Source organism: Theropithecus gelada, chromosome 20, assembly GCF_003255815.1.
Source record: "Theropithecus gelada isolate Dixy chromosome 20, Tgel_1.0, whole genome shotgun sequence".
NCBI lineage: Eukaryota > Metazoa > Chordata > Mammalia > Primates > Cercopithecidae > Theropithecus > Theropithecus gelada.
This window is the reverse complement of record NC_037688.1, coordinates 4,351,299-4,370,993: the sequence shown is the minus strand read 5'-3', so window position 1 is coordinate 4,370,993 and position 19,695 is coordinate 4,351,299. Positions and strand designations below refer to the sequence as shown.

The following is a 19,695-nucleotide window of genomic DNA, read 5'->3' as shown; positions in this document are numbered from 1 at the left end:
ACTGTAGGTGCATGCCACTGTGCCCAGCTTTTCTATTTTATAAATAGGAAAACTTAGGCTCAGTAAGATTTTGGGCTTTTGTTAGGGGAGAAGTAGCAGAGCCAGAATTTAAACCCAAGTGTGTGTGATTCCAAAGCTCATGTTTATTCCCCAATACCACAGGCCTTGCCAGACATGCTTATGTTGGGATCATTTGATTGTGGTATTTCTTTAGCCTTAGTCTGCTAAAGTTCTAAAACTAAAAAGGGTAGGGGGGAAAAAAGAGACATCACCTTTAGTCATTCTAGATCTATGTAGCAGGTATTCATTACTTGTAGCAGAAAAAACGCAACGATTATTACTGATGCCATTCTAAGTAGATTTTAAACATTTGGATGTAATCCCTTTTTCATGGAAATATTTAATTATATCATATATTCTTAATTTTAGTTAAAATCATGTCTGGCATGATGCCTTTAGCAACTTCTTACCATCCATGAAACGGTCCTCTTCCATAGTCTTAAAACAAGTAGTATTTACTAAGTTTACATTTTTCAATATGTAGACATTAAAAAAGAAAAACTTGATTTTTTAAAAAGGTGCTAATGTTTAATTCATTATGAGACCTCCATATGTGAGATTCTTTCTCTATTCTAATATTTTCTAAATGCTTACTCATAGCAGGTACTGTGCTAAATGCTTTATATGTATTGGCTCAGAAACTCCTCCATATTATCTATGAGGTGGTACCATTTCTATTCCTACTTTATAGATGAGGCATAAAAAAGTTAATTAATTTGCTAAAGGTTTCACAGGTGATAAGTGGCTGAGCAGGGTTTTAAAGTCTGATCTGAGTTTGTGGTCTGGCGGGCAGTGTGGCTCAGTGGACAGGAACCTGATAGAGGAGACATAGCTTTGAGCATAAGAAGGATTCCCCCAAACTGATGACAAGTACAACTTGAATGCATATACAAATAACATTTATTAAGTTAGGCTGTACAATAGTCAAATAAAAAATACCTCACACAAAACCTGAAGTAAAAATCTGTAAGATGTCTTTCAGACTGAATTTTATATTCTGAATAAGACAAGGGACTGCCATTTATTTAAAACAAAGCAAAATGACTCCAATTCCATTTATTTATTTATTTATTTATTTATTTTGAGATAAGTCTCGCTCTGTCATCCAGGCTAGAGTGTGGTGGTGCGATCTCGGCTCACTGCAACCTCCGCCTCCCAGGTTCAAGTGATGCTCCTATCTCAGCCTACTGAGGAGCTGGGATTACAGGCACATACCACCATACCTGGCTACTTTTTATATTTTTAGTAGAGACGGGATTTCACCACGTTGGCCAGGTTGGTCTCGAGCTCCACCCACCTCGGCCTCCCAAAGTGCTGGGATTACAGGCATGAGCCACTGCACCCGGCCTCCAATTCCATTTTGTAGGAGAGTGCATGAGGCTATACCAATCAGGCACTGTGGCTGGTCTAATGCCCACACCAGGGACCAGCCCCTGCCCAGACTTAGCCTCCGGGTAGGCTGCTTTGCTATTAAGGCAATAGTCTTAGGATCCTTGTTATAAAAGTTTAAACAAAATCCCAAAGCTCTCAAATCTTCCTGGAGGTGGCAATGTACTATCAGTTTGGAATGCATACCAGTCTGGAAGCTGAAATTACTCTGCTGTAGCCTTTTGAGCATTGGCAGCATTTTCCAAAATTTTTCTTTTCCATTCTTCATAATCCTGTGTCAGATCTTCATCTTTCTGTGGTTTATGTGGCATCTCCTCTACCTTCTTCATTTCTGACAGAAAATCATCAAAAGCAATTTCAAAATTCTTATGCTTAGAAATGAAATTTTAAAAAAAGGTAAACCTGTTTAAATTGTCTAAAATAGAAAAGAAGACACTGAAATGAAGTGGAGAAACAGCAGTTATCACTTTTTTTGAGATGGGGTCTTGTAATGTTGCTCAGGCTGCACTCAAACTCCTAGGTTCAAATGATCCTCCCACCTCCACCTCCTGAGTAACTGGGACCATGGCTGGGACTATAGGCTCACACTACCACACCTAGCTTAGCTATCACTTTTTTCTCTCCCTTACACTCCAAGCATTCCAAGACATCTAACAATAGCTAACGTCTATCAAGCACTTAACTGGTGCTTGAGAGGCACTGAACCAAGTACTTTAAATGGCATTATTTCCTTTAACCCCTACTACACTCCATAATAGGCGATAATATTAATCACATTTTATAGATCAGGAAACTGAGGCTCACAGAAATTACAGACTTCCTTAGAATCCCATAGCCAGTGGCAGGGCATAATGGCTTATGCCTGCAATCCTAGCACTTTGGGAGGCGAAGGAGGCCGATCACTTGAGCCTAGGAGTTCAAGACCAGCCTGGACAACATATTGAGATCCCATCTCTACCAAAAATACAAAAATTAGCCAGTTGTGGTAGCACATGCCTGTAGTCCGAGCTATGCAGGAGGGTGAGGTGGGAGGATGGTTTGAGCTCAGGAGGCGGAGGCTGCAGTGAGCTGAGACCGTGCCACTGCACTCTAGCATGGGTGAGAGAACCAGGCCATGCCTCAAAAAAAAAAAACCAAAAAACAGACAGACAAAAAATCACATAGCTGGTAGGTGATATTAAAACAATAATGCGCCGGGCACGGTGGCTCACGCCTGTAATCCCAGCACTTTGGGAGGCCAAGGCGGGCGGATCACGAGGTCAGGAGATCGAGACCATCCTGGCTAACACCGTGAAACCTCGTCTCTACTGAAAAACACAAAAAATTAGCCGGGCGTGGTGGCGGGCGCCTGTAGTCCCGGCTACTCGAGAGGCTGAGGCAGGAGAATGGCATGAACCCGGAAGGCGGAGCTTGCAGTGAGCCGAGATCGCACCACTGCACTCCAGCCTGCGCGACAGAGCGAGACTCCGTCTCAAAAAAACAATAATGCAGCCATTTGCCTGAGATTGTCTTTGTAGCTAAAGCTCTTATAAGCAACCTGGAACTTAACTTGGAAACTTTTTTTTTTTTTTTTTTTTTTTTGTGGGGGGAAAAGAACCTCTGAAAGACAAAAATAATCCCCAGCCAATCACAACCAACCAACCAGCTGACTGGCTGTACAACTAGAGACTTCCCATCAGACCATGCCCAGGTAAGACAAATACCTAGCTGTAGCTGCCCAGGCTGGTCTCGCACTCTTGGGCTCAAGCAATCCTCCCGCCTCAGCCTCCCAAAGTGCTGGGATTACAGGAATAAGCCACTGTGCCAGACCAGACATATTCTTAATTACCCAATACTGATGTTACTTCCATTATTGATTGCTTGGAAAACTGGTCTTATCAAATGATTCACAGTCAGAATTTACTTAAAACTGGACTCCTGTCAGGCAACCTGCTAGAGCAGCACTAGGCTGTTCACTGCATAAAACGTCAATGTCAGTACCGTGTTAGTAAAACTTACCCTTGGCTGGGGCTTCAACCACTATCTTCTTTTTCTTCCGTGGTGGAGCAGCTAAATCTCCAGGTTCTCCTTTAAGAAGTGTTATCAAGGTTAATTTTTCTCCTGTCCTCAATTTCAGTATTTGGGCATGTTTTGGATCACAAATAAAATTAGACACCTTAACTGATCAAATATGAGAAGGAGAAGACAAATGATCTTAGACTTCTCTTTTCTTTGGCTTCTCTTGTCAGACTTGAGAATCATTTCTATCCTGGCTTATGTATCTACAGGCTGGTATTTAACATGGGAACATGTTAATAAAGAATCTATTTTCCAGGCATAGATTCATGGAGTCATAGGTTAGAAACATCAATAAAAACATACCTGGTCCACATGTAATACAGAATTTAGGAAGCAGCCAGTTTACACATTTGAAAATATTTGACTTTTACAAACAAAAGTACTACATTTTCAAATGACACATTCTTGAACTACAGAATACTTACTGTCGATCTGCTGTCCAATCTTCTCTAGTTGTTTACACAGTCGATCAAATATAGCTTTTTTTACACCGGATGTGGCTACCATTTTGTTTTTATCCACTTTCAGCTTTAGAATCCTACAAAACAATTTCATAAGTTGCTTTTCTCAAAACCTGTACAGTTTTCTTCTCTGGGCAACCAGATAATCAACTTATTTTCTTTTTGACCATGCTTTAAGAGCCTCTAGTTTTTTCCTTCATTCCAAACATGTTATTATCTGTGCTAAGTTGTTTAGTTGTTTATTGGACTGAGAGTTAAAATGCACATGGGATCTGTTTTATAACAAAAGGAGTACATAAAAGACATTTGCTGTAGTGTTTCGTGACTTTTAGAACTCTTTAGTAAATCTCAGATTAATTTAATGAATGACAATCATAGGACTTTTGAATGTTCCACTCGTTTTAACTCACAGGATATTTATATTTATATTACAGGAATGTAACAACCCCACCCCACCCTGAAAATAAACTCTCCTAGTAACACTCCACAGCAACCACTAATTACAAACACAAAATAAGCTTTTTCTTCAGGATAATAGACCTGTCAAGACCTTTTCTTACTCAGCATAATATGGTTTCAAAAGTAGGGTTGACTAGTCTCACTGTTTTCTACAATAACAGCTACATTCCCTCTTTATATGCACATACTTTTGTTGAATTGAAGAGATGTTTTCTACAAATGCCAATTAATACTCCTAGGTATGTAGCTAATAGAGCCAAGCATACCAAAATTAGTGAGTAGGTAGTGAGAAATCCATTCTTTAAGGGCCAACTACATTTTGTTTTCTAAGGAGTTTTCTGGCAAGATAAAAACAAGACAATTTTAGACAAAGATATCAACTATTACTAATATTTCCAAGGTAACATTTCAGTATACACATAGATAACCCACAATTCTAAGATTCAGATGTGAGAATTTATCACTAAAATATGTTATAAATTCCTTGAAGAACAGTTGTAGCTAGTGCTTTTTTTTTTTTTTTTTTAGAGACAGGGTGTTGCTGTGTTGCCTAGGCTGCAGTGTAGTAGCATGACCACAGTTCACTATAACCAAGAACTCCTAGGCTCCAGTGAGAATTCAGCCTCAGCCTCCTGAGTAGCTGAGAAGCCAGGACTAGAGGCATGCGTTGACACCCAGCTATTTTTTTTTTTTTCTTAAGAGATTCGGGTCTCACTATGTTGTCTAGGCTAGTCTTGAACTCCTTGCCTCAAGCAGTCCTCCTGCCTCCACCTCCCAAAGTGTTGGGATTCCAGGCAGGAGCCACCATGCCTGGCCCAGCCAGTACTTTTAAAAATATACGAGCAGAAAATCACATATGAAGATTGTTTTAATGATATCTCTTTTATAAGAGATATCATCTCTTATAAAAGGCAGGCTGAAATCAGAATTCCCAGCATATGTATACAGCTGCTATTTGGCTGGTGGAATTCTGACCACACTAGTTCCAAGTTGTTAGCTACATTATGGGATAAACTAGGAATATGGTCACTTGGCCAATATTCCTAATATTATTTCTAGGGGAAAATATGCTCTGAATTGATATCAACTAAATTAGAAGTAATCCTTGGGGATGAAAAACCAACTTGTAAATTGGTAACTTTACTGAATGTTTAATAAAATACTTACTTGCATGCTGAAAGCAGTGCAGCAGAAGTGAAAAGTGGCCTGGATAAGTCAAGATCTACTTGCTGTGTCTGGGGAAGACTGGACTCATAGCTAAAGGAGAAGTTATTGCAGAATTATCTGTTAGAAAATATTATTTGAAAAGAGACTGAAAGTGCAAACCAGAACTTACCAGCTTTTAAAACGGATGAAATATGTATGCTGTCACTTAACATGAGTTATTTTTTTAAGACTGAAAATTAACCAGAATAGGACAACGGATAATTTGTATCTATCGGTATAAATTTTCTGGTCGCGCCCCACTCCCCACCCCCCACCATGAAGTCTTGCTTTGTCATCCAGGCTGGAGTGCAGTGATGCATTCTCGGCTTACTGCAACCTCCACCTCCTGGGTTCAAGCAATTCTCCTGTCACAGCCTCCCGAGTAGCTGGGATTACAGGTGCATGACACCATGCCCAGCTAATTTTTGTATTTTTAGTAGAAATGGGGTTTCATCACGTTGGCCAGGCCGGTCTTGAACTCCTGACCACATGATCCACCCTACTCGGCCTCCCAAAGTGCTGGGATTACAGGTGTGAGCCACCACACCCCGCCTATTGGTATACATTTTCAATTAAGGTTCTTTATGCCCCATACCTTTTTAGTATCTTTGAAGCCATATTCACTGCTTCTGTACAGCTAAACTGTACAGCTAGGTCTCTTATTCCAATATTTGAATTCAGGCCCAGTAAACACTCAAACGATTTAAGACAGCTCTGATATGTCTTCTTGTTCAAACCAGAAAGTTTAATTAAATAAGCCTGTGAAAGGAAACACACATACACAAATCATAAAAACTTTACATTCTATATATTAGTACCCTTAAACACTTATTTAATAAGCAGTATAACTTTTCAAAGTTAATTTTGTGGCAAACCTTAATACCTAAAGGTTTAGCTTCATTTAGTAAAAAAATTGGTAATTATGTCAGGCTGAGGAAGTACTGCTTTCAAAGAGTTCAAACTATACAAAAGCAGGCAGTCATGCATATGCACAGATGATTTAAAATTATAACACAATACTAACATAGTCAAACAGGCAGTAAAAAACCACAGGAAACACATATATGGTTACTTGTGTTTATACAAAGGTGCTAACTGTTATTTATTGGGAAAAGGAAGGGGAGAAGTAGTGGGAGTGGAGTAGGGACGGGATGGGGTGGGGGGTGTGTGTGTGTGTGTGTGTGTGTGAGAAAGAGGAAAAGGAAAGTAGGAAAAGAAACAGGAGGCTCCACTGTGGGAAACCAGCTCTGTCTGGGAGATTTGAGTAAAGTTTCAATGTAACAATAAGACAGGGTCATGTAAGACAAATAGGAGTTTACCAGAAGAGTACTGCAGGAAAAAACAAGGTATTGCATTTTCAAAGCCACAAATCATTGAAGTGAAGAGTCTGTTAAGTGAATACTGTAGCTTGAGGCCAGGATTCAAGAGAGGCTGGAGGGTTTGATGGTCATCAACAAAGCTTTGTTTTTAATATTACCATTTAATGAGTGTAACATTACGACACAGGTACCGTGTTAACGGTGTTATGTACGTTTAATCCTCCTCACAATAATCCAGCGAAATTGGATTTTATCTTCACTTTATGGATGAGGACACTGGAGGCTAACAGAACTAGCTAGTGTGGAGATTTGATCTCAACACGCAACTCCTCCTGACCCCAAAGCTTGTTCTCTCAAACACTGTGACATTGGAAGAAAAGCACAGGGGTTTGGACGTGCTTTAAAACGAGGGTAATGCTAGCAGCAATGTGGAAGATGGCCTCCAGCCGAGAAAGAGGTGGTCAGGGAAAACAGTGATGAGTAAAGAAAACATGGCAAAATTTTTTTCCAAAGCAAAATGATTCTACAGTATTTCCAGAATAACATACAAGAATAGCCAGACCAATCTAAAACAAGGGATTTTACTGGCGTTTAGTTCAACCAAAAGTTAAAAGAGCTTCACTGTTACACTGGATTATTCAGACATTCGGTGGGACCTACTTACCCTGTCCAAGGGACACTTCATCCAGGAAGCTGCAAGGTCCAGGCACATGACTGCACTGCTGGTCTCCGTGGTACGCGCAGAGAGGCCGACACACTTCAGCCGGGACAGGCGCAAGTACTCCTCTGCTTTCCTGGTTAAAAGGGCAGTGTGTTTGCTACAACTTATTCAGAAGTTTGCTCAACACGTTGGTAAACAATGAATACAGCCTGGTGAGCTTCACACTAAACCTAACTCCTGTGGCACGTTTATCTGGGGCTGGGAATGAAGGTCATACCTCTGGGGAGAGGAAGACAGAACCAGCACCGACTCCAAACATCACTGTGCTCAAATGCTTTCAGGCAAAAGGAAGTTAAATTTCGACAAAAAAATAACCCTTCTTTCCTCCCTCCATGACTGGAACAAGCATGAACTATCACAGAGGCAGGCAGGTTAGACCAGGGTTCCTCCTTTCCTCCTATTTCCTTTAAATCAGTAGTTCTTAAACTTGATTGTAGGCGAGAATCACCTTGGGGGCTTGTGAAAACAAATTACTGGGTCCCAGGCCGAGTTACTGATCAGTAGGCTTGAGGTGGGACCGAAGAATTTGTATTTCTAACAAGAGACAAGATGATATGGCTGTTGCTGGCCCAGGAACCACATTTTGAGAACCACTGTTCTAAACGACTACCGAGTCTTGCAGGTGTGTCTTCAAATCTTTTAAGTGCTCTATTCCTTGCCTTCCCTCGCCTGACTGCTCCACGTTTTAGCTACAATGGCTTTATTTCGAACCCCGGATCCCGCTTCCCATCTCAAGGCTTTTGCAGGAGCTGTCGTCCCTGCCTGGGCAGCTCTTGCCATATCTTTCCTCGCCTAGCACCTGCCATCAATCCGGCCTCAGCGGGAACAGCGCCCGCTTTTCCGAGTTTTTGTTGTTGTTTTGTTAAAGGCAGCCGCTAGGCCGCGCTCCACCCCACGCCCAGTGGTTCTGGCACACGGCCCGGTTAAGGTCCTCGCCCTTATAGACAACGGAGTCTGCGCCACGTTGTCGGGTTCCCTGCTGTAAACCCGACTGCAGTAGGCGTTGGCGGAATGAGGGGCAAGTTCTCCCTGGCTCATTTTTCTACCACCGTGCTACCCGCGGACAGGGCTGGCTGTTCCCAGGGACGTTTGCCATCACCGTTTGCTATCGCCCTTCTTGCCATCTCATTCAAGCTTACGGCCGGGAAGTTTCTCTTGAAGTAGGTGTCCTAAACCCCGCGCGGCCCCAGCGCTCCCCGTCACTTCCGCGCCGCCCGACGCCTGGGAAGGGCGCCGGCCTCGCCTGAGGGCCCAGGGCCGCGAGGCGGGAGCCCAGCCCTGGTCTTGCGCGGCCGAACTCACCTCAGCATGTCGGGCTCGGCAAGGCCCAGGCGCCGGGCTAGGCGCCCGATCAGCTCCGACCCCATAGCGCCGGGACTAAAGCGAACAACTCGGGCAAAAGCCGCGGGGCAATGAAACCCGCGCGCAAAGGCTGCACCAGCCAGTGAGAGCCAGGCCCCACCCCCGGCGCATGTGGATTGGTTGGGACAGGACGTTGAGACCATCCCACAAGCCAATGAGGGTCTTCCTTTTGCGCATGCGCATCACTAGCCCACTCGCCAAGGCAGATATGGTGAATGTGGACTTGTAGGCTTTCCCTCCTTCCATTCCTTTCTTCTTGACAAACTCATCACACACTGCCTTTCTCTCCTGTTGTCTCCTGTCTGCCGCCGGGGGATCCCCACTGCGCTGCACCGACCGCCCACTCTCACACGCTGTGGTGAGATTGGCTGGCGCCCAAGTCCGTCTATCTAGCGTTAAGTGGCCGGGGCCAATAAGCACGCGAGACTTCGATTCCTAGAAGTAGGCCAATCAATGAGCAGCCTGTAGGGCCCGGGGGTGGGGCTAGAGAGGGCGGGGCTTGGAGGGGCCGCAGCGTCACATGACCGCGGGAGACTCCGCGCGGGGTGGGTGCTCCTTGCTGCAGGCTCTGGGGAGTCGCCATGGTGAGTGTTGAGGGGGCAGTAGCACCCTAGCCGACCCTCCTTGTAGTCCCTGCTCTCTCCCACCGCCCCGGACCCTAGCGAGTGGAGAAGAGGCCCCAAAGACCGTTCGGGACTAAGACCAGCCCGATTTGGCCTGCGGGATAGGGGACAGGAGGAGAAAGGCCGCGGGCAGGCTGATCCGGGCCGGGGTGGGCGGCGGCTCCTGGCTGCGGCCGTTGCTGAGAGACGGGGCGGCCTCTCTGTGGGGGTGACTTGGCCTGTAGGCTTTGGGGTCCATGAAGGCCTGCGGCCTCCTGTAAGTGGAATCGGCCGCCTGCCCGCCACGAGGGGACCCGTAGTCCAAGGTCTGAGCATCTGGCACCCTGGGCGCGCGGAGGCCCTGAGATCGGAGTTGGCGCCGGGACCCGCCCAGATGTTGCGTTTCTACCTTTGTGCCTAGTTGTGCTCGGCCGTCCTCACGCCCTCCTGGAGGGGTCGCAGTGGTTCCTTGGCTTTTCTTGGCCTCATACCCGCCTTCGGCTGCAGTGTTTGTCAGCGAGTTCTGGGGACCTGCTTACATGAATTTCCTGGAAGGAATCAGGCTGTCTTCTAATCCTGACGGTCGGAAAGGAGACTGATTGTTTCCTTTAGCATTTGTGCGTTGGGCGCACCTTGGCTCTTTTGTCTCTCCGTTGATGAAATCCAAGTATTTGACTTGCTGGAAGCAGTCCTTCTCCTTAGGGCCCCTCTATGACGGCAGCAAATCGTGGTGTGGCTGTTGGCCGGTAAACTTGAACTTCCTCAAAATATGAATCTTTGTGTCTGGTTCCCACAAAGGCAAGTTGTCACTTGCATTTTATTAGCGTTTGACATAGCCTGCACTGTGCAAATAAATTTTTTGAGTATATACTGTATGTCCGCTTTAATTATCTTATTCACTCTGTGTAGACAGGCTTCTGTAAATCTGTAAGCCTAGAAACAGATTTCACTTTAACTGTCTTAGTGCCGGAAAGGATTAAGTGTTTTACAAATACTATTTTCATATAACATTGCCTTACGAGGTGATTTTTGTCTGTTTCTCAGAATATTTGCAATTGGGAATTGAAACAAGACCGGCGCAAAATTTAACTTTAGGATTTGTGTGTTTCCCAGCGTTTATGGATTGACATTTATATTGTTTTGTAATGGAAAACACTTAATTGAGGATGTATTACGCACTCCGATTCTTTGTTGGGTGAACCAGTTGGGAGTAATCAGCCAGACACACAATCTTGTCCTCATGAATTTTACTGGGAAAGGAAACTTGAGTATTCGTTCTTTCACAGTCACTGTCTATAATTTAGGCAGGTCGTTTAGTCTTCTTGGTGTCGCACTTTTGCATCCGAAAGAAAGTGTTGGCCCCTTTGGCCCTTCCAAGCCCTAAACTTCTAGAATCCACTTCAATTCATCAAACATCTTGTGTGCCTTTAGTGTCACGGACTGTGGCACTGGGTTCCAATGTCGAACTTAAGAGGCTACTGTGGGAGATAAGCTTGTAGAACTTAACTGTAATGCAGTGTGTGGATTGCTTTACTAACATTGTCAACTCAGTGCTTTGGGGTCATGGAGGGATAGTTTTGCCTGGGGATTTTGGGAGGAACTACAGGAAGTAACGTGAACTGAGACTATAAAGAGGGTGGACAGAAATTCTCCAGGTGGAAAGAAAAGGTATTGCTAATAGATGAAGACAGAATGTTCAGTGTGCTCCATCAAAGGATTCTTGGGGATATGTATTGGAAATGAAGTTAGAGCCATTTGGTGTTCAAATTACATTTTGAAGTTCTTATGCCCTCATCATCCTTATTTCTCTCTACTTCAGTTGTCAATGTATGCCCTGTCATTTTTAAAATAGTTCTTTCATTAACATGATATTCTGTATCTTTGTTTGAAGAGATGAGTGTTAATTTGGTTTACGTTGTACTGTCAGATTACATCTACAGCATATGAGCAGGGAGATTGAACCACAATAGGTTTCTGACCTAAGTGGAGATAATTATTTGTATCTAAACTGAATAATAATTGTAGCACTTATTAAGTGCTTATTACTAAGTAGTAGGCATCTTTTGAGCTTTGGTTTCATTTGTTCTTCATAACAGTGGTGGGGGTGCTCATCTCTGTTTCATAGAAGAGGAAACAAAAGCACATTGTTTGAATGGAGAGTAGTTTTCCGAGTGATCAGTTCATGATGACCTTTGCTTTGCTCTGCACCTTATAACTGTAGTCTTGAGAGGGCTGTTTGTGGGTCTCAAGCTAAAATGGGCCTAATCACAAATGTTAATTTGATCCCCATTCTGTAGGGTTTCCATTTTCTTCTGATCCTTGTAGCTGTGAAGTACAGTCATTTACAAATGGAAAACTACTTTAATGATTGAGGAAACATTGGTTAATTGACTTGTGTTTAATGATAGCGTGTTCAGGCCGGGCGCGGTGGCTCAAGCCTGTAATCCCAGCACTTTGGGAGGCGGAGACGGGTGGATCATGAGTTCAGGAGATCGAGACCATCCTGGCTAACACGGTGAAACCCCGTCTCTACTAAAATACAAAAAAAATTAGCCGGGCGAGGTGGCGGGCGCCTGTACTCCCAGCTACTCGGGAGGCTGAGGCAGGAGAATGGCGTGAACCCGGGAGGCGGGGCTTGCAGTGAGCTGAGATCTGGCCACTGCACTCCAGCCTGGGCAACAGAGCCAGACTCCGTCTCAAAAAAAAAAAAAAAAAAATGATAGCGTGTTCATATTATAATTGTTAAGGCTCTATGTGACCCTTCCTAGGAAGGCATCAAGAATAGCCCTTAGAATAGCTGTTGCTAGCATAACTACACTGTTTTATGAGTAATATATAAAAATAGACTGCATTACTATAGCTTTATGTCTTCATTTGTAGCTTACTTTGTAATAAGTCATTCTGTAATCTTCAACATTTTGTATTTACATTTCTATTTTAAGCCCAGTTGAGACAAAATAGAAGAATTTTCCTAAAATTGCATTCCTTTGTTTGTACATCTCTAAATCTTTCTAGTCATTCTATACAAATGTTTTTGTAACTGTTTGTAACCTCTTTGTAGCCACAGTTTCATTTGCTATGTAATAAAAATTATCGTACACAACAGCCAAAAGATGGAAACAACCTACATGTCAATGGATAAACAAAATGTAGTATGTGTGTATATATATATATAGATATATAATGAAATATTTCGTTTTTAAAAGGAGGGAAATTCTGACACATACTGCAACATGGATGAACATTGAAGATATTATAGTCAGTGAAATAAGTGAGACATAAAAGGAAAAATACTGTGTGATTTCACTTATATGAAGTATATAGAGTAGTCAAACTCAGAGAAAAGAAGGTAGGATTGCCTGGGGGATCGGAATGGGAGTTTAATGGCTACAGTTTCCATTTGCATTTGTAAAGATAAAGTTTTAGAGATAGATGGTGGTAACTGTATTAATGTGGATGTACTTAATGCCACCGAACTGCACATTTAAATGTGGTTAAAATGGTAAATTTACGTACATTTTACCACTATAGTAAGTCATTTTTAAATAAAATATCCAGATGTATCATAAAGAAAAATAAAAAAAATTCAGATGTATCACTGTTTATCTCTAAATGGATCAGTTGAACTTAATGAAATCCATTGATTCAAATTATTATTAAATCTATTGCATCCAGAGGTAAGGAGCCAAAATATTCCAAATGATGGCCTGGTTTCACTAAAGTTCAGAGAAGACTAGCCCATGATGAGTAGTAAATTTCATTAAGTCAGAATCTTTAAATGCTGGTGGTCATCCTTGCCTCTGAAACTAGCATTTTATGGTAATAGTTCTGCTGGGATAAATTCATGTTCCCTTTAAGTGAAGTTTAAAAGATACCTAACTTTTTCTTTGAAATTTGTTTAGCCAGGCGCGGTGGCTCAAGCCTGTAATCCCAGCACTTTGGGAGGCTGAGACGGGCGGATCACGAGGTCAGGAGATCGAGACCATCCTGGCTAACACGGTGAAACCCCGTCTCTACTAAAAAATACAGAAAAAGTAGCCGGGCGAGGTGGCGGGCGCCTGTAGTCCCAGCTACTCGGGAGGCTGAGGCTGGAGAATGGCATGAACCCGGGAGGTGGAGCTTGCAGTGAGCTGAGATCCGGCCACTGCACTCCAGCCTGGGTGACAGAGCGAGACTCCGTCTCAAAAAAAAAAAAAAAGAAATTTGTTTGTGCTTCTGAGGAAGAGTGCTTGCAGCAGAGCTCAGTTTACTAGAGTTAGTCATGGGAAAAAAAGGGGAGATGCATGGCATTGCTCATTATTCAGTTAATATTTTTCTCTTTCCAAAATTAGAACAAAATTTTTTATAAAAATTGAAAACCCACGTCTGAACTATGCTAGTTCAGACGTGGGTTTTATGTGACTCACGTTTCTTTGTTAATCTCAAAATGAAATGTTGTTTTACTTTTCTTAGTTAATGAAACAGACTAGATTTTACTTGCAGGTTGATGTGTAAGTCCTTGCCTTCCACCTCTTCAATTCATTGTGTGAGAGGCATTTTGTCTTTAGTCATTGTTTTAAAAAATAAAAGTGAAATGACATAACGTAAAATTAACGATTTTAAAGTGAACAATTTAGTGTGCTCACAATACTGTACAATCACCACCTTTGGTTTTAAAACATTTTCCCCACCCCCAAAAGAAACCCAGTACCCATTAAGCAATTATTCCTCTCAGCCTCCCTCCTGGTAATCAGCAGTCTACTTTCTGTTCCTGTACAGAATATTTCATTTAAGAGGAATCATACAACATATGGCTTTTTGTGTCTAGCTTCTTTCATTAAGCATGATGTTTTCTAGGTTTGTTCATGTAGCAATACTTCATTCCTTTTTATGGTTGAATAATATTCTGTAATTGTATATATGTACCACAATTTGTTTATTCATCCATTAATTATTCAGTCATTTTTTTGTTAAATTAACATTCTAAAACCAGTGTATTCATTTATGCAGTGAACATTTATGGAGCACCCATTATGTGTCAAGCAGTGTGTTGGGTCCCAAGGATGTTAAAAATGACCATCATTTATAATGATAATGTGATGCATGCTGTGATGGAGATGTAAACCGTGTTTATATGACTTGAAGAAGTGGTTAATTCTTCTTGGCAGGGAGATTGAATTCATTTTGCAGGCAGACTTTTGCTGATGGGAAAGAGAAGAGTGTCTAGACATATTTTGTCCACTGTAGCTGTAGATCAGTACATTTGAAATGATGTAAGCTATTTGAGGGCAGTGCTCTTTATTGTTTTCTACTGTAAGTCACTAACAATTTCGGCTATTTTATTTCTAGGCTGTTTAGTCTTGTTATATATTGCCAAGGAGGGGCTGGTCAGTGTTCTTGTAAACTAGTTCCTTAGTCTGTCTAAGAATAGACTGAAATGCAGATGATAAGTAGTCTAGGGGAAAAGAGAGGCTTTAGAGACTGGTTTCGGCTATACCTATCACAAGATTTCGATTGGTCAGATGGCTTTGTCTGGGTTTGATTCAGAGTGTGTTAGCAGAACACAGCCATGAACTACCACCGCAAGTTTCTTTGATGTCAGCCTACTACAAGAATGTTGAGTCAGTTTCTGAGAGAGAGGCAATTCTCTGTACACATACTGTTCTCCTTTGTCAGTCTTATTCTGTTAACTTCAGTGATGGGGCATGGCTCTGTGTGCAGCAGCTGTTAATAATTGGTAAATGGGCCAGGCGCGGTGGCTCATGCCTATAATCCCAGAACTTTGGGAGGTCGAGGCAGGCGGATCACGAGGTCAGGAGATCGAGACCATCCTGGCTAACATGGTGAAACCCCATCTCTACTAAAAATACAAAAAAAATTAGCCAGGCATGGTGGTGGCCGCCTGTAGTCCCAGCTACTCGGGAGGCTGAGGCAAGAGAATGGCTTGAACCTGGGAGGTGGAGCTTGCAGTGAGCCAAGATCGCACCACTGCACTCCAGCCTGGGCATAGAGCGAGACTCCGTCTCAAAAAAAAAAAAACAAAAAACAAAATAATTGGTAAATGGGTCTGAGGTATAGAGCGGGATTGATCCTTTTGTGACAGTCTTGGAGAAGGACTATGGCTAGAACTATAGAAATAACATATTTACTAGAAGAATGTGCTTGAGACATCAGTGGAATTTTTTATTTTTCAGCCTACAACACAGCAGTCCCCTCAGGATGAGCAGGAAAAGCTCTTGGATGAAGCCATACAGGCTGTAAAGGTCCAGTCATTCCAAATGAAGAGATGCCTGGTAAGAATGGAAATGTGGGAGGCACAGTTGGAGTTCGTGTGTTCCTAAGGAAGCATGTGCAGTGTTTTCTAGAGTTAGGTGGCACAACTGTTTCTGGTAAATCTAATCTTCACTGTCCACCAGCATCTATCTTCAGTCTCATCTTCCTCAAGCACTGTGTGGAGCAATTTCAACAAAGAGGTCCTGCTTACTCACATGTATATTTTTGGTTTGGGATTGTCTGTCTTCCCTACTAGAATACATGCTTATAAGAGCAAGAGGCTTTTCCTTTTATTTACGCATTACTGTAATATTACCACACCAGTGTCTGACCAGAATTACTAGCCTCCTTGGTTCTATACCTCGGACCTGAGGAGTACTTAACGTATAACAGGTACTCTGTAAATGTTTGTTGAATGAATGAATTTAAATGCTTTGCATTTGAATTATTCAGCTTTTTTTCTAAATATCTTGAAAACTTTAATTTCTTTCCTGAATAGATATATTTATTATAGAAGATAGCTTAAAAATTATACTTACACTTATTTATATATTTTCATATTCTAAAAGATAAAGTAAGAGATAATCTGTGTAGATACTGTAGATTCTCTGGATTAAAAGATAAGGAATTGAGCCAAATTGGTTGGTACTTCAAGCTGTAAATTACTGTGATGAAGATGATGCTGTCTTACCTTTGTAAAATGTCTTACTATGTTTTCCAAAGCACAGTAATATGCTCTTGTATCTTTTATTGGTTTCATTCCCAACAAGTTGGGAATGAAAAATAAATATCTTGGAATGGAGAAGATGGTTTTGCTATTGCTTGTTTCTTCCACTTCCTGGGTATGGATAGTGTTTCCTCTGTCTCAAGGAATTGCTTGCATTTCTGAGTTAAGTGGAACATATGGGCATTGTGAGGGTTTGAAATATGTAAGAAGAAAGCAAACTTACATGAATAGTTATTTCAGACAGCTCTGAAGAGTCTTTAACCCATGACAAAGCCATGTCAGGATAGTATCTTCCTTCGCCTGAATCAGTATGCCAGTTCTTTTAATTGCAGGTAAAATGTGATGAATGGAGCTAGTTTCCTAGTCTCTATAGATTGAAAAGATTAACATTCTATCAAGAAGCTTGCTGTCTTAGCTATGTGAACTGTACTAAGTATCATGAATCTTTTTCTTTTTCAGTAGGGACGGCAAAGTGAACTGATCTAAGTTGATTTTTTTATGTGATTAAAAATCATTTAAGTGCTGTACACTTTTAAAACTATGTAACAAGTCCTTGATGTAAGGAGTTTGTACAACCAAGATAAATGTTTATTTAAATTAAGCATTCTCATCTATTCTCTTGGTATTTCTGTAGGACAAAAACAAGCTTATGGATGCTCTAAAACATGCTTCTAATATGCTTGGTGAACTCCGGACTTCTATGTTATCACCAAAGAGCTACTATGAACTTTGTATCTTTTGAATGTTGAAGACATTTGGACCATACCTTTTTCTTGATAAGGATAATTTTGTTTGTTCTTTATGAAGTTTGTCTGGAGTTACTTCCTTATCTGAGTCACATGGCATTCCTCCATGCAGATGTGCTAAGTGAGAAAAACACTTGGAGAGTACTCCTTTCCAATGCCTCAATGTCTTTAAGTGTGTTGTTGGTGCATCTCAATTTTCAGACCCTTCATGAGGATATTCAGGCTATGACGCAGTTGGTTCTTTAATACTTAGATATTATTACGCAGCAGCCTCAAATGGACAGGAATTTTAATCATTTGCCATTTCAAAACCCGTTAACAGTCTGACAGGTAACCGTTATATTTACTGCTTTGCTTCACCACACATGCTTTAAAACCCTTATTTTAAAGTAAGAAAAGCCCAACTAAAATTCTGCCTTCACTTGAACACTCTCTTAAAAGACTGAAACTTAAGATACCTGCCCAGTAGTTAATAATGACTCCACCAAGTTTCAGTGACTCCACTAAGTTTCAAAGTTTTGCTTAGGTTGGCTTATCTTTATTTTTAGTCCTTAATCATAATTAAAAGATATGGCCATTTCTGATGAACTGCACTACTTGGAGGTCTACCTGACAGATGAGTTTGCTAAAGGAAGGAAAGTGGCAGATCTCTATGAACTTGTACAGTATGCTGGAAACATTATCCCAAGGCTGTAAGTAATAACAAATCAGAGGACTTTTGTGTCTGTATTTCCCACTTTATGTTATGTCCTTTATGATTATCAGCTTAAGAAAAAGTTTTAAGGGTAATTTCTTAACAAATAGAGATTAACATTTTGGTAGATACTCTCTTATTTGTTTTTAGAGTAACTAGATTTACGTTTTATGTAGATATTTGAGGAATTTTAGAAACAAAAAATGTACATGCTTGCTATTTTGTTTAATGTCTTGACTGTTAGAAAAATTAATATAATTGTTCTCTTCCTAATATGTTTAAAGGTAATATCTATGTTGTGTATGTACAGTATAAGTGTGTGTGTGTATGTATTTTTAGAGATCAGTGGTTATATTTTAAATCAGATATTTTCCTTGTCATGCAGGAGAAAACAACATGGTTCCTATCTTTATTTAATATTTTGTTCAATGTGTTTGGAAATAAGTTCTTGATTTGAATATTTTATTTATAATCAGCATTTCTTCATACTTCTCCTAGTTACCTTTTGATCACAGTTGGAGTTGTATATGTCAAGTCATTTCCTCAGTCCAGGAAGGATATTTTGAAAGATTTGGTAGAAATGTGCCGTGGTGTGCAGCATCCCTTGAGGGGTCTGTTTCTTCGAAATTACCTTCTTCAGTGTACCAGAAATATCTTACCTGATGAAGGAGAGCCAACAGAGTAAGTGACTTACTTTCTTGATTTTGTTGCAGCATTTTTTTCATTGTAGAATGTGTAAAAGCGTGGAAACATGTACAGAAAGTAGGTATGAATAATTCTTCCACCCAGTCAGCCATTTAGGTAGCATTTGTATAGAGATTTCCTTTGTAATATAGAACTCCTCAGTATATGTAGCATGCTCTACAATGTCCTCTTATGCAAATTTTATCTTTGGATTTTTAGGACCTGCTTTTTTCAGTTAATGTAATTGAGCATTTTTGCACTACATTAAATATTCTTTGAAAATACAATTTTTTTAAGAGGGTTATATTTGGAAATTGAATTTGTAATGAAATAATAAAGTGTGAGCCCGCTGGATTTCATAATTGTTCCTTTAATGTCTATCAGTTTTTATAATTTATAGACTGCTAGTTACCTTGGAATATAAGTGATTTGAGTTATCTGTTACAAGTTACCTATTAACTCCAGAAGAGAAATAATAAAAGCCATTCAGAGACACTCATTTCTCTTGTGTAATCAGTATTCTAGCATCAAAGTCTACTGTACTTTTATCCCACAGCAGGGGCAGATGGTCAGCCAACTGTGGTCTTCAGTGGGGTAAGCTGTTCACATGACAGGTCCTCAGATTAAAGAACTTCATTCCTTTTTTAAAAAGTTTATTCATTTATTTTCTTTTTTTAATTTTTAATCTTTTTCCAGTTTGCTCCAACAGATTTTGTTTTTTTAAAAAAAAATCATTTATTTCTGAGATGTACAATTCAATGGTTTTTAATATATCTGCATCAATTTCTTTTTAAACAGTACAGAAAAGATAAAAAATTAACAGTGTAGAGAAATCGATGAAGTTATTTGCTTTATTATGTTTTGACTGTCCATTTTGAGCATTTAATTAGGCAATCAATAAAAATTTTTGAAAGCTGCCGAAGTCTCCATCCTAGGAGACGTAGAAAAATAAAGC

At 40.9% G+C, this 19,695-nt stretch overlaps 2 protein-coding genes across 3 annotated transcripts in view; one reads left to right on the top strand and one right to left on the bottom strand.

Annotated features, from left to right (window-relative positions):
* Positions 1–1,125: 1,125 nt before the first annotated feature.
* On the bottom strand, positions 1,126–9,178 carry ORC6 (origin recognition complex subunit 6). 2 transcript variants are annotated; one of them, XM_025371540.1, is made up of 8 exons: positions 8,976–9,178; positions 7,617–7,746; positions 6,229–6,392; positions 5,595–5,684; positions 3,933–4,045; positions 3,444–3,516; positions 1,989–1,994; positions 1,126–1,772 (listed from the first exon to the last, which is right to left on the bottom strand). In XM_025371540.1, exons 1-8 carry the CDS (start codon positions 9,176–9,178, stop codon positions 1,766–1,768), a joined length of 786 nt encoding a protein of 261 aa, XP_025227325.1. In that variant the 3' UTR covers positions 1,126–1,765. The 2 variants fall into 2 exon arrangements, with proteins under 2 accessions (XP_025227325.1, XP_025227324.1); XM_025371539.1 differs by lacking the exon at positions 1,989–1,994 and having other exon boundaries at positions 1,300–1,780; positions 3,448–3,516.
* A 339-nt stretch (positions 9,179–9,517) lies between these two features.
* VPS35 (VPS35, retromer complex component) overlaps positions 9,518–19,695 on the top strand; it is a 31,094-nt gene continuing 20,916 nt past the window's right edge. The window contains exons 1-5 of the mRNA XM_025371538.1: positions 9,518–9,619; positions 15,811–15,909; positions 17,251–17,347; positions 17,931–18,054; positions 18,555–18,737. Coding sequence (XP_025227323.1) covers positions 9,617–9,619; positions 15,811–15,909; positions 17,251–17,347; positions 17,931–18,054; positions 18,555–18,737 — 506 coding nt within the window. The 5' untranslated portion in view covers positions 9,518–9,616. The remainder of the gene's footprint in view (positions 9,620–15,810; positions 15,910–17,250; positions 17,348–17,930; positions 18,055–18,554; positions 18,738–19,695) is intronic.